General features: G+C 46.1%; 1 protein-coding gene across 4 annotated transcripts in view; it reads left to right on the forward strand.

Annotated features, from left to right (window-relative positions):
* The window catches only part of tex2 (testis expressed 2), a 128,657-nt gene that overhangs the window by 58,246 nt on the left and 46,493 nt on the right, over positions 1 to 23,918 (forward strand). For all 4 annotated transcript variants that reach the window (XM_072483756.1, XM_072483755.1, XM_072483757.1 and 1 more), the window contains 2 exons: positions 300 to 1,948; positions 23,530 to 23,730. In XM_072483756.1, coding sequence (XP_072339857.1) covers positions 323 to 1,948; positions 23,530 to 23,730 — 1,827 coding nt within the window. In that variant the 5' untranslated portion in view covers positions 300 to 322. The remainder of the gene's footprint in view (positions 1 to 299; positions 1,949 to 23,529; positions 23,731 to 23,918) is intronic.

Here is a 23,918-nt window from a genome sequence, read left to right on the forward strand (position 1 = left end):
AGCACTGGTCCGTGAGGAACTCCACTAATCACAGCCCTGTCATGCACTACAAATTGGCATGTGCTATGAAATTATTTCTAACTCATTGCAGCAATTTCTGTGCCCAGCTGCTGTACTTTGCAGCAGTGATAATACTGATTTGTTTTGGAGTGCTTGAGTTAAAGGGTCAAACGTGTTGATAGACCTTTTAACAACGGGCAGAAATCAGCTTTGCAATCTGTAGCCAAAGTGTTTCTTCTAGTGATTTGCATAATGGCTTTCTCTTTCAAAAGATTGTAATTTTTTTTTTATTGTTTTAGACTGATACTTACGCAAGACTGCAATGACAAGTCAGAGCAGTAACCATGCAGAAAGAGCAGTTTCTATGGCGTCATCACCAAAAGTGCAAGTTCAACGCTCCGTTTCTAGAGAGACCATCACTATACACTTTTCTGCCTTTGGTAAGGAAGAGGAGGAGGAAGAGGAAGAAAAATTTGAAGATTCCTCCATAACTCTTCGTGAAGACCAAAGTTTTGTACCAGAACTTAAAGGAAAAGAAAGTACTTGTGAACATAGTGGCCAACCTTTGTCAGAGTCTGCTACCTCATCAGATATGTCAACAGCATCGACTTCAGTTGCAAATTCCATTCCACCTTCGGCATCAACAATTATCTCTTCAGAGCCACTGGGAACGTCAGTAAAACTACCTTCTGAATCACTTACTACTACTGCATTGCCATTGCCATTGTTCTCATTACCAGCCCAGTTATTGGATGCTACCAGTTTGTCTTCAGAGATGAGAACTACAATTTCAGCTTCTACATCTGATTCTTCACCTCAACCTTATGTGCATTCCGTTGTCCCTTCATCTTCGATGACGAGCACAAAGCCATTTCTGAGTTTAGTAAAATCTCTTTCAACAGAAGTAGAACCAAAAGAACCCACAACCCCTCTAAGGACAAGGCAGTTAATGAAAACACTAGTTAAATCTCTGTCAACAGACAAAGATTCAAAACAAGAATCTGAATCTGTCCCATTTAGGACCTCTGATTCCCGAATAAACTTGCATCTCTTCAAACAGTTTACGCAACCGCGTGTCACTGGAGGGGATTCTAAGACTGCACCTTCTTCTCCAATCACCTCGCCATCAGAAGGTAGGTCATTTTTTAAAGTAACTGAAGTAGAGGCTAGAATTGAAGACACTAAGAGGCGATTTTCAGAAGTTATTTATGAACCCTTTCAACTTCTAAACAAAATAATTGGCGATGAGGCCAGTAGTCTTCGGCATAAGGCTTTATCGTCTAGTGCGACAGAACTTACCACTATTACTAGTTTAAATGGAAATTTGGAAAGCAGCAACAGTTATAGCATTAAAGAAGAAGAATATGACTCTGATGGGGACTGTTCAACGAAAGATTCCATTCCAGGTACAAGTAGTTCCAAACCCATGGATGAGCCTTCAAAAGAGGCGGACTCCAAGAATTCACAGGGGATCACAAAGGAAATTTCTCTGAATGCATCAACCCTAGGTCTAGAAAAATGCTCACTTTCTGCACTTGCTAGCAAAGAAGAAAATGAGTACTGCGACTTGTACCTTTCAGAATTTGAGATAGAAACTGAAGAAGAGATTGTTGTGGATAAAATTATAGAGCCTTTAACTGGAGAAGAAGCATTTGACAAAAGAAATAAACTATTGGAGAAAGATGAAATTAAGTCTGAAGTACCGCCACCTGAAGTTCCATTTAAGACTTTATTACTCTTTACCATGTTTGTTTATGCCTATATAGTGCTGCCTCTGCCAACTTATTTAAGTGGGCTACTGCTTGGCATTGGCTGTGGATTTATGATAGCAATTGGTGTTGTTTGGCTGGTAGTACCAAGAAAGTCGAGGGACTATCAACAAAGAAGGATTCATTTTGAACATCTAACTACAGAACCTTTGGATATAAAAGAACCAGAAATATTTAAGGTGGGAGTACTTTAACCTTTGGAATTTGATTTACATTTAAACATTGTTCTTTCAGATTACATGGTGCAAAGCCTGCAGAATGAAATATTTTGTTGTAAATACTTTCACCTTCTTGATATTTGTCCACTGTATATGCATGTGGGTATTCTGTACACATGTTAGATAAGGCTATTTTGTAATTGTAATTTTGACCCCCTTTTCTGTGCACACAAGCTGGTTTTAAGGTTGCATGCACACGAAAAATAAAGACTTGAATTTTGAATGGGAGTCAGTGAACCCAGAAGTGGTCGGTGAGTGGGACTTGGGCAATCGAGTTAGGATTTGGACAGTAGAGTTTTGAATGAACTCAAGTTGAGGCAAACTGAAGAATGAGAAACCATCCGGAGATCATTTGAACAATTGTGTCAAGAGGTAACAAAGGTCACTGTCTGCGGTGACTGCACGTTCTCCCCGTGTCTGCGTGGGTTTCCTCCGGGAGTTCCAGCTTCCTCCCACAAGTCCCGAAAGATGTGCTTGTTAGGTGAATTGGACAATCTGAATTCTCCCTCCGTGTACCCAAACAGCCACCGTAGTGTGGCGATTAGGGGATTTTCACACTAACTTCATTACAGTGTTAATGTAAGCCTACTTGTGACACTAATAAAGATTATTAGTACATCGAATATTGTATAACAGCAGAAGAAGTGACAGGATTGGGCAGTGTCGGGCAGTGTTATGGATATGTAGGCTATCTTGGTGATGGAGCAGAGAAGCTCTGATAGAAACTCATCATTGGGTTAAATATGACACCCAAATTGCAAAAGATCTACTTCAACTTCTGTCGGGAGGAAGAGATAAGGTTAGTTAGTGGCTAGGGAAGGGAACGTCTGAAGCAACTGAAGAGTGTGACATTGTCTTCCTGATACTTAGTTAGATGATATTTCTACTAATCCAGTTTTGGATGTCAGATGTGTGACAAGGTAGAGACAATAGAGAGGTTGTGAGGTGATGTGAGGTAATGCTTGCTGATGCCAGCACACACATGGGAGCTGATATGCTTTTTGATAATCTCATGGTGGAAAGGGTGTAGATGAGAAACGGGTGGGGCTAAAGATAGATCCTTGGGAGATCCCTCAGGTAATGATGTGGGGAAGGGAAGAAACATCATTGCAGATGGTTATGACTGGAAAGATAATGGAACCAGATGAACCCAGTCTCACCCATGCACCTGGATGACTGAGGAGAGGGATTGGAGGAAGATAGTGTGGTCAACCATGTCAAAGGGTGCACATGGGTTGAGAGGGATGAGCAAGGATGTTTGCCACGGTTGCAGTAACAACATTTAATTTGTGACTTTGATAATGGCTGTTCCAATGGATCATCTGTTAGAACAGAGAAGTCGCCTTCTCTTCTTTAAATAGTGCCATTGAGGGCAGGTGGAACCTTGGAAGACATCACCAGCAATGCAGCACTCTATGCTGCATTGGTGTGCGTCAGCTTGCAATATGTCCTCCAAGTCTCTAGTGGAACCTGAGCTCTCAACTTTGAAAACTCTCAACTCTGATTCAGACATGTACGCAACTGAAATAATAACAGAAAATGCTGGAATATGAGCCACCCATATGGATTTGTAAAATTAACTGTGTTTCTCTCTCCACAGATGCTGCCAGACCAGCTGAGTTTATCCAGCATTTTCTGTTTTCATTTCAGATTTCTAGCATCCCCAGTATTTTGCTTTTATTTGAACTCTCAACTGTCTGAACTCAGAGGTGAGGGTGCAATCACTGAGTCACAACTGATGCATAATTGATCTCCCGTGACACTATTCAAAGACAAAGCAAATATATGTTTTTTGCCCACACTTAATTCATCCTCCTTTGGTCATATAATATGCCTCTTTCCCCCCCCCCCCCCCATTCCTATCTCCAAGTAGAATTAGTTCCATTAATTGCTTATTATGCCCCGGGGTGATCATCTCCTGAATGTCTGCCACTGTATGTTCCTGGATTTTCTGCATTTGTAGCTCACTTTTTAAAAGCCGAAGGCACATTAGGATTTAATTGGTTCAGTTTTTAATCATGACCCATCGTTACGCTTCCCTGAATTCCGTTCGCATTGATACAATGTAATGAAATTAATTATAAGGTGATTGCAAGTTGAGACATATGTTATGATCCTGGACCAGAACCCACAAATTTTGGGGAGCAATAACTTCTGTTTAAAATAGACAGAAGTTTAAGGTTCAAGGAAGTTGCAAATAGAATAAAGCCACATGAATCCACAGCTTATAAATAAACAAAAAAAAACATTACTATACAAGGTCAACAATAAAAAAAATTCCAGCATCTATTTTATAGTGTAACATTTCGGGATAATAACATACCAACTGGCCAAACACACCACAGTGCACAATAAATGGTAGATTCAACTTAGACGTGTCACATGGATTTCTCAGCAACCCACCCAGAGGTCAGTAAACACTGTGAGTCAACCAATATTGTTGAAACTCTGTCTCTCTCGCAAGGGATTCCAGTCTTCGCCTTTGAAGATCTTGGAATTCTCTTCAAAGGTCACTCCAACTAAGGTGGCCTCACAGATGGCTTACCTTGCAGGGTTTCAGTCTTGTCTCCTGAGAATCAATTCTTCTGAATTTACGAGTCTTTATTCCAGCACCAACTCACAAGCACAACTTCAGTCCTTTTGACCGCCCCAACCAGAATGGTACTCCTCTAAAGGGGTACCTTTGCCCCAAAGATCCTTAGCACGGAGTCTGCCTTCTGCTGCCGTAGATCTTCAGGGATTCTCCCAAGCCCTCTGAACGCCAGGGTTTTTCTTGAGCCTTCGCCACTTGAAGTTTGCCAACTGTAACTTTTTTTCCTGCTTGGAGCCTTTTTCTCTGCTCCACTTCTCAACTGGGACCCCTCCCTGTCCCCATTTTTGCATTATTTCTTTCTCCCCCCTCTTTATGTGCAGGAGCACTGTTGTTAGGGTAACTGCTAGATTGTGCATATAAGGGCCGGGGGCGGATGTTACATGTGTGAAACTCCCGAGGCCTGTTGGGGCGGAGGTCACAGCCCCTGCTCTGCAAAAACGTAAATTGGTTCACATCACACATAGAATTTTAATCTGAGGCAATTTATTGACAAAGCCACATTCGAAGAGCTGTCTGTAGTTTTAGACACCATAACTTTAAGGATGTTGCACAGTAAGAAGTCTTACAACACCAGGTTAAAGTCCAACAGGTTTGTTTCGATGTCACTAGCTTTCGGAGCGCTGCTTTGTGAAGGGTTCAGAAAAGAATGACTAAAATTACAGTAAAGAATCAGAGGAAATATTCTAAATATTTAAATCTGTATAATGTATGTTTGTTTATCTTTTAATTTCAGAATTGAAGGTACAAAATTAACAGTAATTTGCCTTCACAATGCAATTTATGAGTTGTTTGCATGAATATGACATCTGTTTCAGGCGAAGTTTGAATTTTGTTTCTCATTCATTCATTCATGTGTGCTGTGCCTGGAGTCAGTTCCTTGGCTCACTGTCTGCTGACGTACTTGACACTGTCTCCTCACGTACAGTTTACTAAGGAAGAGGCTGTACTTGCATAAGAGGGGATTCAACATAATTTCACTAGGTTGATCTCTGAGATGAGGGGGCTTTCCTTTGATGTGGTATTGAATAGAATGAACCTACATTCTCTGGAGTTCAGAAGAATGAGAGGTGTTTGTATAAAATTCTTTGCAGTCATGGCTAGATGCTGTCAGGGGCTGTTTAGCACAGGGCTAAATCGCTGGCTTTGAAAGCAGACCAAGGCAAGCCAGCAGCACGGTTTGATTCCCGTATAGCCTCCCCGAACAGGCGCTGGAATGTGGCGACTAGGGGCTTTTCACAGTAACTTCATTTGAAGCCTACTTGTGACAATAAGCGATTTTCATTCATTTTTTCATTTTCATTTCATTTCATTTCATGCTGAGACCCTGCTTCCCATTACTTGGAAGTTTGAAAACTAGGGGTCATGGCCTCATGATAAGGGGTTATCAGAATTGGAGAGAAAGAGAATTGTTTTTCATTCAAAGTGTTCAAAGGCCTGTGACTTAATTGAGTGTATTCAAGACGGAAATTTATAAATTTTTGGGCACCAAGGGAATCAAGGGATATGGGGATAGGGTGGGGAAATAGAGTTTAAGCAAATCAGCTGTGATCTTATCGGATGGTGGAACAAGCTTAAGGAACTGGATGGCCAGCTCCTGGTCCTATTTCTTATGATCTCTGAAGGAGTGTAACTTGAAGGTCAAATCTTGTTGCCTCTTTTACTCCTTTGTCAAGAAAATATCATTCTATTTGCCAGATCATAGTTGCATTCAATAATTTGGAGCTTTGATAATTAGAATGGGATTGATGTATTAGTTAGCTTACAGCTGTTGACATGATTTTCTCACTTCGACAGTTATAGGAGAAGTGCCACAAACACATCAGGCTGCTCTACATAGACCTCAGCAAGGCTTTCAATCTTGTCAGCAAAGAAGGACTACTGTGGAAAATCCTGGGCATCATTTCTTCTTTCCACTAGAACATGCACAGTTTTGTCAGTTACAAAGGATCATTGGAGACTTTGGTGCATCCGGTGCCTACCCTCTTGGGTATATTTTTCTCCATCCTGCTATTTTCTGCTTTCAGCAACTCAAATGAGGGTGTCCACTTGGATGCCAGAGCTGATGGCAAGCTATTCAATTTGGCAAGACTGCACAATGAGACCAAAGTGCATTATATCCTAATTCATGAATTACTGTTTGCTGATGACGCTGCACTGACATCCCTGACTGAGGTTTACTTGCAACATCTTGTATTTCAGTTCTCCCAGACCTGCAAGGAATTTGAATTGACAATCAGCATCAGGAAGACCAAATTTATGGGCCAGGACGTAGAGACTCCACCTTCTGTCCAAATTGACATCCTCAGTCTGGAGGTTATTGATAGGTTCACATACCTTGGGTCAAAAATTATCAACAATCTGTGTGTTGATGCTGAAATCAGCATTAGGATTGCCAAGGTGGCAACTGTCATGTCAAAGTTGAGAAATGGTGTGGACCAACAGCAAATTAACTGAAAATACAAAGCTCCGCATGTACCCGGCTTCTGAGCATCCTTCTTTACAGTAGCAAGGCATGGCAACATGTGCATGTCAAGGAAAGTAGCTAAACAGGCTTTTAACTCCGTCCACTGCCTTGGAAAAGTTTTTGCCATCTCTTGGCAGGACAGATTATTGAATATGGAAGCACACCAGCGTGCAGGGATCCAAGGCATGTTTGCCTTCTTGAATCGGCAGTGACCCTGTTTGCTGTGAGCTGAATGGATGATAGCTGCATACTCAAAGATATGTTGTGTGGTGATGCGATTTTGCAATTGGCAAAGATTTGCAAAAAGACCAAAAGACAGGTCATCCGTGTCTGTGATACAAGGACATCCGCAAGTGAGACTTCAAGTTGACTGGGATTGGAATGGATGCACGGAAGTCCTGATGGACTTCATCCTAGGGTTTTAAAAGAGGTAGCTAATGAGATAGTAGATGTGTTTGTATTAATTTTCCAAAATTCCTTAGATTCTAGAAACGGTTCCATCTGACTAGAAAAGTAGCAAATATAACCCCTTCTATTAAGAAGAGAAGCAGAAAACAAGAAACTATAGGCCACTTAGCTTGACGCCTGTCATGGGGAAGGTGTTAGAATCTATCATTAAAGAGATTACAGCTGGGCACTTCGACAAATTCAAGGTAATTGAAGAGTCAACATGATTTTATGAAGGGGAAACCATGTTTAATCAATTGACTAGAGTTCTTTGAAGGAGTAACATGTGCTGTGGATAGCCAATACATGTACTGTATTTTGATTTCAAGAAAGTATTTGATAAGATGCCACAAGGTTATTGCAAAAATTAAAAGCTCATGGGGTAGTGGGTAGCATATTAGCCTGGATTAAAAATTCGCTGGCTGGCAGAAAACAAGAATATGCATAAATGGGTCTTCGTCTGATTGGCAGGATGTGACAACTGGAGTCTGTGCTGGGGCCTCAACCTTTTTACAATCCGCATCAATTACTTAGATAAGGGGAGCGAAGACATGGGAGTTAAGTATGAAGACATCACAAAGATAGGTAAGAAAGTTGTCATGTATCTCAGAATACATCCCTGTTGGTGAAACATCACGTGATTTTCAGTGACATCAGCGGTGTGTTTTCACTGGCTTCAGTTGTCCATCTTTGATTGTGTTAGCAACATCCCGAATAAAACCTCCTCGTCGTGTTTGTAAGAATCCAGAGTGTGGGGACCTCCATATCTTTTCTCTTTGCAGCAAACTCAAAAATATAACAAAAGAAAAAACTGGCGATGGGGATTGAGGTAAGAAACCAGAATTGCTGTGAAAAACAAGTCAACAAAATTGGTGATTCGGGGTGGGGGAAGAAACACGATAAACTCGGTGGAGTCAAGGGTGGGGGGTCAAATGACAGTCAGGCAAAACGGAAAAGTTCTAAGCTGCTTTGTGGATAAGGGGATTGCTTGTGCCATACATCAAAAGAATTGGAAGGGGAGAAGTGGTTGAAGTATAGACCATAGGAACCAGGATCTCGAATGGCGGAAAAATGCATGCAGTGGATGCATTTGATGAAGACTGAGAGACTTGGAACTCGTATGAGGAAAGATTCCAATTATATCTCAATGAATCAAACACTGGAGAACCTAATGTTCCCAACTTTCGTTGGTTTAGTAGGAGTTAAAACTTTGCTGCTACAAAACTCGGTTGATCCAGCAAAACTGGGAGTTAAATCAAACAATGAAGATTTTAGAAGTGCATTTCTCACCTAGACAGTTATTAATTGCAGGAAGGTTTTGGTTCCACCTCCATAATCAGGAAGAAGTGGAAAGCGTTTTGCAATAATAACAACTTTAAGAAGATAAGTAAAATACTGCAAGTTTGTAACACTTGAATATACGCGACGTGATAGATTGGTTTATGGATTCCACAGGGAACCTATTCAGAGGAAGCAGCTTGTGAGCGATTTAACTCTCAAAGCTGCTCTGGAAGTTGCCGAATCTATGGAGCCAGCAACGAAAGAAGGTTCACAGAAATGGGCTGGGATGAAGATCCATTAAATGGATACCATAAGAAATAAGGCTGCAAAAGGATCATGTCACCAATGTACACAGATTGGACACTCAGTGGGTACTGCTGGAGAAGATAAAGTTAAGTGCAACAAGAACTGTGACAAAATGGGCCATATTGCCAAGGCATGTTTGGCTCAGAAAACCTTACCTACACCAATGATGTGCAAAACAAGGAACACATCTGGGACTTCCGGTTGCGGCTATGCGGAGTTAAGTCGCACATTCGGCAGCTCCCGCTAAAAACGGACTTTTGGGCTCTTTTTAGGGCCAGTAACGGCGCTTGTTCGACGTTTACCGGTGTGGGAAGGAGACCGTAACATTCCCCCGATAATGTATGGAGTGGACCAGGAGTGGGGCGATTATATAAAAAAAATTTTTTTTAAAGTGGCATTGAAGCAGAGAAAGGTGCGAGGGAGGAGGACCAAGATGGCAGCGGGCGGAGACCAGGCAGCGTGGGCGCAAGAGCAGCAGGAGCTTTTCCAGCGCTGTTTTAAGGAACTAAAAGCAGAGCTGCTGGAGCCAATGAAGGCTTCAATCGATAAGCTGCTGGAGACCCAGACGGCCCAAGGGGCGGCGATCCGGGAGGTCCGGCAGAAGGTCACGGAGAACGAGGATGAGATCTTGGGCCTGGCGGTGAAGGTGGAGGAGCACGAGGCGCTCCACAAGAAATGGGGGGAGAAAGAGAGGCCTGAGTTGGGGGTAGTGGGACTGGGCCTGGAAAGGGTGCTTCGCCATGGGAGGCGGGGCCGGACGAATGGAAAGTGCAAGCTTTTCCCCCCCGCGTTTAGGGCTGAAGGGGCGGGGCCGGAGCTGGGAAGCGCGGGTTTTTTCTCCCGCGCTGGGAGTGGAATGGATGAGATCCCGCTGGTCGGGGGGGGGAGAGAACGTTCCACACTGGGGAGGGTCGATGGAGCAGCAGGAATGGCCGGGGTCAGCAGGAGTCAGCTGACTTACAGGAGTGCAATGGGGGGAGCAATGCAGCTAGGGGGGGTACCTAGCTGGGGTGGGGCGGGGGTGGGGTGGGGGGAGAGACCGGGTTGCTGCTGGAATGGCCAAGGGGGAGCTGGAGTTGGTAGAAGAGGTCAGGGCGGGGGTCTGCCGCTGTGGGGAACAGGCCATGCGGGAGGCGCGGGCACGTGGCTGGCCTAGGAAGGGATATGGCTAGTCGGCGGGGGAGAGGGGTGAGTAGCCCCCTGATCCGGCTGATAACCTGGAATGTAAGGGGACTGAATGGGCTGGTCAAGCGGGCCCGGGTGTTCTTGCATCTGAAGGGGCTGAAGGCGGATGTGGACATGCTTCAGGAGACGCACCTGAGGGTGGCGGATCAGGTAAGGTTGAGAAAGGGGTGGGTAGGGCAGGAGTTTCATTCGGGTTTGGATGCAAAAAATCTGGGTGTGGCGATCTTGGTGGGGAAGAGAGTGTCGTTCGAGCCGTCGAGCATTGTGGCAGGCAATGGCGGTAGGTATGGGATGGTAAGTGGCAAGCTGCAGGGGGAGCGGGTGGTGTTGGTCAATGTATATGCCCCGAATTGGGACAATGCGGGGTTCATGCGGCGTATGCTGGGCTGGATTCCGGACCTGGAGACGGGGGGGCCTGATAATGGGGGGAGGGGGGGGATTTCAACAATGTGCTGGATCCGACATTGGGACGGGCAGGAGGCCGGCGGCAGCCAAGGTGCTGAGGGGGTTCATGGACCAGATGGGAGGGGTGGATCCATGGAGGTTTGCGAGGCCGGGGGTCAGGGAATTTTCATTCTTCTCCCATGTTCACAAGGCCTACTCCCGGATTGACTTTTTTGTCATGAGCAGGGTGCTGATTCCGAGGGTGGAGGTTACGGAGTACTCGGCGATAGCCATTTCTGATCATGCTCCGCACTGGGTGGACCTCGTGTTGGGGGAGGAGAGGGACCAGCGCCCTCTCCTAGAGGTGGGGTTGCTGGCGGACAAGGAGGTGAGCGGGTGGGTCCGGAAGTATATAGAGAGGTACCTGGAGGCTAATGACAATGGGGTGGTCTGGGAGGCGCTGAAGGCGGTGGTCAGAGGAGAGCTGATCTCCATTAGGGCACACAAGGCGAGGGGGGCAGGGGAGAGAGAGGGAGAGGTTGGTGGGGGAGATGGTGAGGGTGGATATGAGGTACGCGGAGGCTCCGGAGGAGGGACTGCTTAGGGAGCGGCGTAGCCTCCAGGCTGAGTTTGAGTTGTTGACCACCAGGAAGGCGGAGGCACAGTGGAGGAAGGCGCAGGGGGCGGTATATGAATACGGAGAAAAGGCGAGCCGTATGCTGGCGCACCAGCTTCGGAAGCGAGAGGTAGCTAGGGATATCGGGGGAGTTAGGGATGGAGGAGGGAACACAGTGTGAAGTGCGGTGGGTATCAATGGGGTCTTCAGGGACCTCTACGAGGAACTGTACCGGTCTGAGCCCCCACTGGAAGAGGGAGGGATGGGTCGCTTCCTGGATCGGCTGAGGTTTACGAGGGTGGAGGAGGGGCAGGTGGCGGGGTTGGGGGCGCCGGTTGGGTTAGAGGAGTTGGTCAAAGGGGTAGGGAACATGCAGGCGGGTAAGGCACCGGGGCCAGATGGGTTCCCGGTTGAATTTTACAAGTATGTGGACCTGCTGGGCCCGCTGTTGGTAAGGACCTTTATCGAGGCAAGGGGAGGAGTGGCTCTGCCCCTGACGATGTCTGGAGCGCTGATTTCCCTGATCCTGAAGCGGGACAAGGATCCCCTACAGTGTGGGTCATAGAGACTGATCTCACACTTAAATATAGACGCAAAGTTGCTGGTAAAGATTTTGGCCATGAGGCTAGAGGACTGTGTGCTGCAGGTCATATTTGAGGATCAGACTGGGTTCGTGAAAGGGAGGCAGTTGAATACCAATGTACGGAGGCTCTTGAATGTTATAATGATGCCGGCGATGGAATGGGAGGCGGAGATAGTGGCGGCGATGGATGCAGAGAAGGCCTTTGATAGGGTGGAGTGGGGGTACCTGTGGGAGGCGTTGAAAAGGTTTGGGTTCGGGGAGGGGTTCGTCAGGTGGGTGAGGCTGCTGTATGAGGCCCCAGTGGTGAGTGTGACCATGAACAGAAGGAGGTCGGAGTATTTCCGACTGCACCGAGGGACGAGGCAGGGGTGTCCCCTGTCCCCCGTGCTCTTTGCACTGGCGATTGAACCCCTGGCCATGGCGTTGAGGGAGTCGAGGAACTGGAGGGGGCTGGTGCGGGCTGGGAAGGAACATCGGGTGTCGCTCTATGCGGATGATTTGCTGCTATATGTGGCGGACCCGGTGGGGGGAATGCCGGAGGTGATGAGGATCCTTGGGGAGTTTGGGGATTTCTCCGGATACAAGCTTAATATGGGGAAGAGCTGGTAGAACAAATGGAGGAGGACTTCAAGAGGTGGGACATGCAGCCTCTATCGCTGGCGGGCAGGGTGCAAGCAATTAAGATGATGGTCCTCCCGAGGTTCTTATTTGTATTTCAATGTCTCCCTATACTAATCACTAAGACCTTTTTTAATAAAATAGACAGGAGCATCACGAGCTTCGTGTGGGCAGGGAAAGTTCCGAGAGTAAGGAGGGGGTTCCTTCAGCGTAGTAGGGACAGAGGAGGATTGGCACTACCGAACTTGGGCGATTACTATTGGGCCGCCAATGTGGCAATGATACGTAAATGGATGATGGAGGGTGAGGGAGCGGCGTGGGAAAGACTGGAGAGAAAGTCCTGTAAAGGGACGAGTTTAGAGGCGCTGGTGACGGCGCCGCTACCGATCTCACCTAAAAAGTTTACCACGAACCCGGTGGTGGCGGCAACATTGAATATCTGGGGACAGTGGAGGCGACAGAGAGGGGTGCGGGGAGCCCTGGTGGGGTCCCCAATCAGGAACAACCATAGGTTCGCCCCAGGAAGAATGGATGGAGGATTTCAGAGCTGGTTCCAGTTGGGAATTAGGAGGGTGGGAGATTTATTTATAGATGGGACTTTTGCGAGCTTGGGAGCATTGGAGGAAAAGTATAAGTTGCCCCGGGGAAATTTCTTGAGATATATGCAGGTGAGGGCATTTACTAGACAACAGGTGAGGGAATTTCCATTGCTCCCGACACGGGATACAGGACAGGGTGCTTTCAGGGGTGTGGGTCGGAGAGGGCAAGGTGTCAGAGATTTACCGAGAGATGAGGGAAGAGGGGGAGGAGTCGGTGGGCGAACTAAAAGGAAAGTGGGAAGAAGAACTAGGGGAGGAGATAGAGGAGGGTATGTGGGCTGATGCCCTAAGCAGGGTAAATTCCTCTTCCTCATGCGCCAGGCTTAGCCTGATTCAATTTAAGGTGCTACATAGAGCACACATAACGGGAGCAAGATTGAGCAGGTTCTTTGGAGTGGAGGACAAATGTGGGAGGTGTGGCGGGAGCCCGGCAAACCACGCACATGTTTTGGGCATGCCCGGCACTGGAAGGGTATTGGAAGGGAGTGACGGGAGTGATTTCGCGGGTGGTGAGGGCCCGGGTCAAACCAGGCTGGGGGTTAGCTCTATTTGGAGTTGCGGAAGAGTCGGGAGTGCAGGAGGCGAAAGAGGCCGACGTTGTGGCCTTTGCGTCCCTAGTAGCCCGGCGCAGGATCCTACTCATGTGGAAGGAGGCGAAACCCCCCGGACTGGAGGCCTGGGTAAATGATATGGCGGGGTTCATTAAACTGGAGCAGATAAAGTTTGCCCTGAGAGGATCGGCTCAAGGGTTCACCAGGCGGTGGCAGCCATTTCTCGACTACCTAGGGGAACGTTAGAGGGAAGACAGATGACCAGCAGCAGCAACCCAGGGGGAGGGGGGGGGGGGGGGAGGGGGGGTTTAGTTTAGGTCAAAGATAAAGGGGTTTTGTTACTTGTGTATTGTTTAAAATTTCTGTATTATTGTTGCGTTTGCTCTGTAAGAGGGGAAAAATTGTTGTTTGGGAAAAAATTTTCAATAAAACATTTATAAAAAAAAAAAAATATATGGGGAAGAGCGAGTTCGTAGTGCACCTGGGGGACCAGGAGAGGGGGATTGGTGAGCTCCCGCTAAAAAGGGCGGAGAGGAGTTTCAGGTACCTGGGGGTCCAGGTGGCTAGGAGCAGGGGGGCCTTACATAAGCTCAACTTCACGAGGCTGGTGGAGCAGATGGAGGAGGAGTTTAAGAGGTGGGATGTGCTGCCACTCTCCCTGGCGGGTAGGGTGCAGTCAGTTAAAATGACGGTGCTCCCGAGGTTTTTTGTTCCTGTTCCAATGCCTCCCCATCCTGATCCCTAAGGCCGTCTTCAGGCGGGTTAACAAGAGTGTTATGGGGTTTGTGTGGGCGCAGAAGACCCCGAGGGTGAGAAGGGTGTTCCCGGAGCAGTGCAAGGGTGGGGGGGGGGGGGGGGTTGGTGCTGCCTAACCTCTGTGGGTATTATTGGGCCGCCAACGTGGCGATGGTGCATAAGTGGGTGATGGAGGGGGATGAGGTGGCATGGAAGAGGCTGGAGATGGCGTCCTGTGTGGGCACGAGCCTGGAGGCGCTGGTGACGGCGCCGCTGCCACTTTCTCTAACGAGTTACACCATGAGCCCGGTGGTGGCGGCTACCCTCAAAATTTGGGGGCAATGGAAACGTCACAGGGGGACGGTGGGGACCTCGGTGCGGTCCCCGATTCGGGGGAACCACCGGTTTGTCCCAGGGAGGATGGACGGAGGGTTTCTGAGCTGGCACAGGGTATGTATTAGAAGGATGGGGGACCTGTTTGTGGACGGGAAGTTCACGAGCCTGGGGGAGCTGGAGGAGAAATTTGGGATCCCCCCGGGAACACCTTCAGATATATGCAGGTAAGGGCGTTTGTTCGGCGGCAGGTGGTGGAGTTCCCACTGCTGCCGCCACGCGGGGTCCAGGACAGTTGTGCTGTCGGGGGTGTGGGTTGGAGAGGGAAGGATCTCGGCAACGTACCAAGTGATGGAGGAGGAGGCCTCGGTGGAGGAGCTAAAGGGTAAGTGGGAGGAGGAGTTGGGTGAGGAGATTGACGAAGGGATGTGAGCGGATGCCCTGGGGTGGGTGAACGCTTCCTCCTCTTGCGCGAGGCTCAGCCTCATACAATTTAAGGTGCTGCGTAGGGCACACATGACCGGACCAAGGATAAGCCGGTTCTTTGGGTGCGAGGACAGGTGTGTTAGGTGCTCAGGGAGCCCAGCAAATCGCACCCACATGTTCTGGGCCTGCCCAGCGCTGGAGGACTTTTGGAAGGGTGTAGCGAGGACGGTGTAGAGTGTGGTAGGTTCCAGGGTCAAGCCGGGCTGGGGGCTTGCAATATTTGGAGTGGCAGAGGAGCCGGGAGTGCAGGAGGCGAAAGAGGCCAGTATTCTGGCCTTTGCGTCCCTGGTAGCCCGGCGAAGGATACTTCTTCAGTGGAAGGATGCGAGGCCCCCAAGCGTGGAATCCTGGATCAGCGATATGGCGGGGTTTATTAAATTGGAGAGGGTGAAATTCGCCTTAAGGGGATCGGTACAAGGGTTCTTTAGGCGGTGGCAACCGTTTCTAGACTTCCTGGCAGAGCGTTAGAAGATGGTCAGCAGCGGCAGCAACCTTGGGGGGGGGGGTGGGGGGAGGGTCGTATTTCATTTTTTTCTTGAGTGGGCGTGTATTTTTGCCGTTGTGTTGATGAAGGTTGTTAATTTATTATTTATGTATATGGGGGGGGAGGGGTTTCTTTCTGTATTTTGTTGCAGATATATTGTGAAAATTTGAATAAAATTTTTTTTAAAAACAAAACAAGAAACACATCTAAGCAGACTAGTTGTGTCTATAAATTAAAATTAAAATTAAGTTCAAGGCCATTCATAAGAAGACGTACCCGAACAACTGCAGAAGCTGAAACTAGGCGTCTAGTTGCAGGGCAATCAATGATGTTTTGGGGTATTTCCAAAACTTGATGGGCATTAAATTGAGATGGGAAGTGGATACGGGTGCCGCTGTATCCTTAATACCGGAGACTTTATCATAAAACATTGAAGCATCTGCCTTTAAAACTGTCAAATGTGAGCCTAAGGATGTACAGTGGTTGTACCATTAAAAGCATGCATTGTGGTGAAAGATGTAAATGGACAGATGGCGGAGTTGTGTCTTCATGTTGTCTGTGGGCATTTTCCTGCTTTATTTAGTAGAGCATGGCTGACAAAGCTTAAATTCAATTGAGCAACAATTAATCAACTGATGGAGTCCAAGAATAACCTACAAGAACTCCTAGAGAAGTATGAGAAGTTGTTTGAAGATTCACGAGATCCTATGACTGGCGTTGGAAGTACAATTAAAGCTCAAGCCAAACAGACCATCAATATGTCTCAAAGCTAGAACCGTACCATATGTCAAAGAAGAACTAGAAAGACTAGTCCAAACAGGGGTCATTGAACCAGTTGCTGTGAATGAATGGGCAATGCGAATAATTCCTGTACTGCAATGCAATGGCTCAGTGTGACTATGTGGAGATTTTAAAACTGCTATTAACCCAGCATTGCAACTATCCACTGCTGCTGATTGAAAAGTTGTTTGCTGGACTGTCTGGAGGACAGAAATTCTGTGAAATTGATTTATCACAGGCAAAGTCACAGCCGCTACTCACTATCATAACATACAACGGTCTATGTTGCTAAAGACTTCCTTTTGGAGAGGCGCACGGATCAAATTCTGAGTGGAGTGAATGGGGTGCAGTATTATTTAGATCAGTGTTTTTCAAACTTTTTTTCCGCGGACCCATTTTTACCACCAGCCAACCTCCGGGACCCGAGCCGGGGCCGACCTCCGGGACCCGAGCCGGGGCCGACCTCCGGGACCCGAGCCGGGGCCGACCTCCGGGACCCGAGCCGGGGCCGACCTCCGGGACCCGAGCCGGGGCCGACCTCCGGGACCCGAGCCGGGGCCGACCTCTGCGATCCACCATTTTTATTTACTTCTAGTGCGACAGGTGAGCCTGGTTTGTCCTCACGATCTCACTTGCTTTGTCATTCAATATTATATTTCTGTATGGGTCTTGGGGTTCATACCAGAACTGCGTTGTCCTGACGTGGACTCTCCTGGGAAAGCTCTCTCCAGCAGATTCACTTGTGAGATCCTGGCCTGTTTGTATCTCTGGCCTTCTCTTCCTTATTCTAAAACGATCCATCTTCAGTTCTTCACACAGTCCTGTTGCTTGCTTGCTGGCAGCTACAAAATGCAGGAATCTCTCCTCTGTAATTTTGCGCCCAGAGCACATGACCGGCTCTCTGCCACCACTTCTGGCAGGAAGACTCCATTGATTTTCCTTTTTAAAAATCTGCTCCTGAGAGGCTATGAGTCAGTTGTTGGCAAATGGGATCAGGTGGGCAGGTCAAGTATTTTTAATGCGTGGATGCAGACTCGATCGGGTTCACCGTGACTGAGTTTGAAAATGAATGATTTTGGTGACATTCTCATCACTGATTCAAGTGAACAGGAACACTTGAACAACTTGAAAGCTACTCTGAAATGTCTACAAAACCATAATCTTCGAGTTGGAAAAGTGACTTTTTCAAGACATTCATAAATTATCTGGGCTACATCATCGATACAGATGACTTGCATAAGGAGGAGCCAAAGAAGATGATAGCAATCTTGGAAGCACCACGTCCGCAATGTGCCACAACTAAGGTTTTTAGGATTGACTAATTATTGTGGTAAATTTGTGCCAAATTTAGCAACACGATTAAAGCCTTTACGCACTTATGTCACACAGGTCAGAAGAATGCGAAAGTGCATTCAATGAGGTAAAAGATGCCTTCGAGAAGTCAGGGCAGTTGATTGATTATAATCCCAAACTGAAGGTACAATTTACGTCACCCTATGGAGTTGATGCAGTTATCTCGCACACAATGCCTTCAGGGATGAACGACCAATAGCATTTGCTTCATGAACTCTTACTGACGCTGAAACAAATTATGCTCAGCTAGAAAAATAAACTTTGAGCATCATTTTTGGAGTAAGAGAGTTCCACCCCTACCTTTATGGACATCGTTTTACTCTTGACAGATCATCGGTCTTTGACAACTATCTGGGCTGTATAGCGGTATTCTTTCTTTAGCAGTTAGTAGGTTGCAAAGATGGTCTTTGATATTGTCAGCAGATATGTGCAACATCCAGTATTATAAGTCAGGGCAGCATGCGAATGCTTATGTTTTGGCAAGCTTGTTGTTACAAGTCAAACTAGAACCTGAAGAGCATTTTGTCAACATTCTATAATTCTCAGTCATGGATAATGTCCCAGTGACTTCATCCCAAATACAGAAATACTCAAGAACCAATCCAGTGATGGGAAGGTGATGGACATGGTCCAAAAAGGAACTATGTTAGATATCCATTGTAATAATCCAAATCTCAAGCCCTACGTCACATTACGACTTGACAGTGCAGAATGGAGAATTTAATGTGTTTATTCCTCTGTGCTTGCGTGATTAAGTCCTTGACCAACTGCATGAGGCACATCCTGGTATGGTGACAATGGAGGAATTGGCACGCGGTATTTTTGGTGGCCAAGATTAGTTGCTCAAATTGAAGAGAAAGTGGGGCCAATGTCAGTCCTATACAAAATTAAGAGTCGCTTCACATTGGGTAGAGTTTCTGCTAGATGGTGCTGATTTCTCCAGTACAATTCACTGAATATTTGCATGCTGGCTCGAAAGAACATTACACCGAAAACCAAACATGTTCCCTGCTCAAATTAATAACTGGCGAGATTCCAATTGCACATGTCTCTTAAAACGTTAAGTTCGTTTTTAGGTGCAAGGACGTTCATTTAAACGTTAATACATTTAAATATTAAAACTGATCAGTGAAATTAATAAATGGTTCTGTGTAGTTTTTAAAATCATTTTCTTTTATTTAACATCAGTTTACTCACTGGTGGTGGACGCTTAATAAAGTGCTTACCTTTTGAAGTAGACTCACATATGGCTGCATAAGGATGAATCAGTTGTCCCCTGCAAGAAATGTTTTTTTCATGCAAAATTGATTGTCTAAAACTCGTCCAAATGTACTGGTACATGGAACAATTCTCACTTAGCAAATGAGTTTTGCTTGCAATGTTAAATTTGGATGGTAACTTAAGCAATTTAAGTAAGTTCTGACAAGTTGTACCACACTAGTACCACCAATGGCTATTTCCAACAAGAGAATGTCTAGCCATCTCTCCCTGACATTCAATGGTGTTATCATTGCTAAATCCCCCACCATCAACATCCTGGGGATTAAATGGACTAGCCATATAAATACTGTGGCTACAAGAGTCGGTCAGTCTGGGAATTCTGTGGTGAATAACTTGCTTCCTGACCCCTAAAAGTCCTGTCTACTATTTACAAGGAACAAGTTAGGAGTAAGATGGGATACTTACCTGGACGACTGCAAGTCCAACAACACTCCAGAAACTTGACACCACCCAGAACAAAATAATTCACCCACTGTCTTAAACATTAACTTCTTTCACAACCGGTGCTTAGTGGCAGCAGCATGTACAATCTGCAAGATGCACTGCAGCAACTTAACAAGGCCCTTTGATAGCATTTTCCAGCCCCATGACCTCTCCATCTAGAATATCAAGAGCAGCAGATACAAGAGAAGACCGAGGTAGTGCTTTCCCCACAAAAGTATTCTGCAACATATGACCCATGGACCCCAGCATTATCTCTCTCCCATTTACAAGGTTTGAACGAGGAGTGCGATGGAATACTCATCGCTCCATCATCATGCTTGGCACTGGACTGCTATCTACTTATTCACCATTGGTGTGTCACAGTTCTAGTACGCACTGTCTATATGATGCATGCTAATAACTCACCAAGTTTACTTTGATACCACCTTCCAGCCAGTCAATGCTCCATCACCAAAGACAAATGCAGCAAGAGCATGGAAGCGCCATCTGCTCCAAGTCGGGATTTTCAAGTCGCACAACGCCCTGACTTATATTACTATTCCTTATCGCTGGCTTTGAAAGCGGACCAAGGCAGGCCAGCAGCACGGTTCAATTCCCGTAACAGCCTTCCCGAACAGGCGCTGGAATGTGGCAACTAGGGGCTTTTCACAGTAACTTCATTTGAAGCCTACTTGTGACAATAACAATTTTCATTTCATTTCATTGTCATTGATTCAGTAACCTAGAATTCCCTACCTAAGATCATTTTGGAAGCCCCATCACCACAGGTGCTTTTGAAGTATAAAAAGGCCCACCACCAAGGCAATAAAAATAGATTTGTCTACATTTTGCACATTGAACAATTTTATTTTTAAATACAATTTACTGGCCCTTTTGATCAGTTAGTTCAGGGTTTTTCAAACTCTGGGTTGCGGGTGGGTGTCAGGAGGGTCAAGGAGCGATCGGTTGTGCGTTCCAGATCGCAGAAAGAAATTCCTAACTGCCGCGACTGGCTTTTAAGAATGCCATCCGCGGGCAGTCCCCGATTGGTTGCGCCGTATGAGGGAGCGGGCGGCGCGTGGCTGGGCTGTGTGCTGGTCATTGCGCGCAGAGCGGTGGGGGGAATGGACTGACTGGCGTCCACGTGGACGCGATGCTAGCAGTGGTGGCCCCAGCTTGGAGCTCCGCTCTGGTGCTAGTCCTTTGCGTCCTGCTCGGCTCGCCCCCCCCCCCCCCCCCCCACCACCGATTGGCAGTATGCAACTTGCGGCTACTTGGTCAATCCATTCAATGGCCAGCACAGCGTCCGTTTGCACTCCCATGACAAGTACTGGTCGGGAAGTGGTCTGAAGGGGTGGATACAGTGAGTGGAAGCCTGGCCAGATTTGTCGGAATACTGATTGAACAAGGCCAGTCAATAGGGCTGACATATGTGAACCTACACCCCATGGACTGCAGTGGTTCAAGAAAGTAGCTTACCACCACCTTGTCAAGGGCAACTAGGATTGGGCAACAAATGCTGGCCTAACCAACGAAACACACTGTAAAAATGAATTTTAAAAAAAAAATTCCTGTCCTTGTTGAACTGCAGTGTTGCCCTAATAATAATAATAATAATCGCTTATTGTCACAGGTAGGCTATTACCGTAAAAAAAAACTAGTCGCCACATTCTGGTGCCTGTTCGGGGAGGCCGGTACGGGAATTGAACTCTCGCTGCTGGCATTGTTCTGCGTTGCAAGCCAGCTATTTAGCCCACTGTGCTAAACCAGCCCCTCCTTCACGATGCACTAATTTTGAATTCTCATACTTAGTCTCAATCCTCTGCTTGGCTCGTTTCAGCTCTGCACATTTTTCTAGCTATATGTGTTCCATCAACTCTGACCTTTGGTACACCACATTCTCCCCCTTTGTCCCACCACTGGTCTCTGAGCCTTCAGCCACCGTGGCCCTATTCTCTGACATTCCTTTCTAAACCATTCCACTTCACCGCTTCTATCTTTTTGCTTATCTATCTCAGAATTTATCTTTTTGACCAACCCTTCAGTTATAATTCCTAATCGGCTTCTTGTTATTACCCGATGACTGTTACAATATTGGCAGTTTAATACAATAGCTTTTCTGACTAATGTTCCATCTAGTAATGAAAATAATTCAAGTATTCTAGGAGATGAGAGCTGTGTTTGACCCTTTTGTAGTTTTCAGACAAAATGATAGGATTAAGTATTTTGGAAACAAACTGACACATCATGCAGTTTGCTATCAATCTATTAATACGTTTAGAAACCTATTATAATAATACAATTTGCATTGTGTTGGGCCCTGAATTATTCATGAGCATGAAAGCGGAGCTTCAGTTATTTTATTGAAATAATTTACTTGACATAATGGCATCAGTCAGAAATCCCATCTAAATTGTAAATATAGCAGGATCATTGAGTTTGTATACTGGAAGTTGCAGTCTTTTGAAACTCAAATCAGGCTGTTGATTTTTGCTAAAACCGTTGCAGACTCTTCAAGAATTATAATATGCTAGTTTCTGGAAAGTCAACTGGGATTGTTGATCATATTCACAGTTGAGTGCCCCACTGCGTTTGCACTTTCTCCCCGTGTCTGCGTGGGTTTTCTCCCACAGTCCGAAGATATGCAAGTTTGGTAGATTGGCCACGCTAAATTTCCTCTTGGTGTCTAGGAATGTGCAGGTTAGGTGGGGTTGTGGGGATAGGGTGGGGCAGTGGCTAGGTAGGGGGCTCTTTCAGTGGGTCGAGGCAGACTCAATGGGCCGAATGGCCTTCTGCAATATAGGGATTCTATAAAATTGGTTTGTATAGCTTCCAAATAAGACATTAGCAGGGGAGTCGATGTTTGTCGATGTACCATTTGTCAATGTTCTCTGTTGATTATTCTTTTGTCTACTGTGTACGTTCCCTCGGGCACAGAAAAATACTTTTCACTGTACTTCGGTACATGTGACAATAAATCAAATCAAATCATTGCATTTATATTTCATGGCCGTAGAACATTCCAAAATACTTCAGTCAGTGTGGACGTGCTGAATTTTCTTAGTTTCCTGAGGACGTATAGGCTCTGTTGTGTTTTCTTGGTCATATCGTCGACGTGGGTGGACCAGGACAGATTGATGGTGATGTGTACACTGAGGAATTTGAAACTTGTCAACTATCTCCGCCTCTGCACCATTGGTGCAGGCGGGGGGGGGGGGGGGGTATATGACACTTTGCTTCCTGAAGTCAATGACCTCTTTAGTTTTGCTGACATTGAGGGAGTGATTGTTGTTATTGCATCATGCTACTAGGTTCTCTATCCCCCTCCTGTACTCTGACTCATCATTGTTTGGAATCCAGCCCACTATGGTCGTGTCATCAGCAAACTTGTAGATGGAGTTGGAGCCAAATTTTGCCACCGGCTTGTAGGGCCCCGATATTGAGGACTGTTGTGGAGAAGGTGTTGTTGTTTACCCTTGCTGATTGTGGTCTATGGGTCAGGAAATCGAGGATCCAGTAGCAGAGGGAGGAGCCAAGTCCTGGGAGTTTTGATATGGACTTGGCTGGGATTATGGTGTTGAAGGCGGAGCTGTAGTCAATGAATTGGAAAAGAACTGTTTAACTGTTAATTGTAAAGCTGTTTATTTTATGTTAATGTAATTAATTCTGTGTTTAAATTAAAGTTCATTTTAACATAAAGAATATCTATTGTCAAGAGTCATTACTCCTGGGGTGAAGCATCCTTTCCTCAGTTTTACAAATTGAAAGATTGTTTGTGGTTTCCGGTTTCTGAACAAAAGTTGGTGTCCGGTCCGGCATCCTGACACTTGCACCTAGGGCAGAATTCTTTACTGAGCAGAAATTTCTAAAGTTCCAGCTTGGTTTTTGGATGGGAAGGTAAAAACAGGTTCACAATGATTTTTACTTTTTTGATTTTTGGTGGTTAGCCTGTTTAATAATAGGCGGGAACAAAGTCCCTGATACATAAATATATTCCAGGAATTTATAATGCCTTTATTCTACATTTTTCTTCTCTACAGGGCTGGATGAATGAAATTTACAATTATGATCCTGAAACGTACCATGCTACACTGACCCATTCCGTCTTCATTCGTCTTGAAGGAACTGTATTAAGGCTTTCAAAACCGAATAAAAATATTTCTCGAAGGGCTTCTTTCAATGAGGCCAAGTCAACAGCCACATACATCAGTCAGAAGATTTATGATCTATTGGACAGTAAGGTGAGTGAGTGCCAGGATACTTGTAAATGTGTAGATTTGGGTAATTAAATATGGTAGCAGTCATAAGATGGAACTGTACATTTAGATTCTGAGACTGTATACGTGCTCTGAAATCCTGACAAGCCAACATAAGTTTATTAGAGGAACTACGAGGGTATGCAAGCTTTCTGCTCTGCCTTCTTACCCCA

This window comes from Scyliorhinus torazame, chromosome 18, assembly GCF_047496885.1.
Source record: "Scyliorhinus torazame isolate Kashiwa2021f chromosome 18, sScyTor2.1, whole genome shotgun sequence".
Taxonomy (NCBI): Eukaryota; Metazoa; Chordata; class Chondrichthyes; order Carcharhiniformes; family Scyliorhinidae; genus Scyliorhinus; species Scyliorhinus torazame.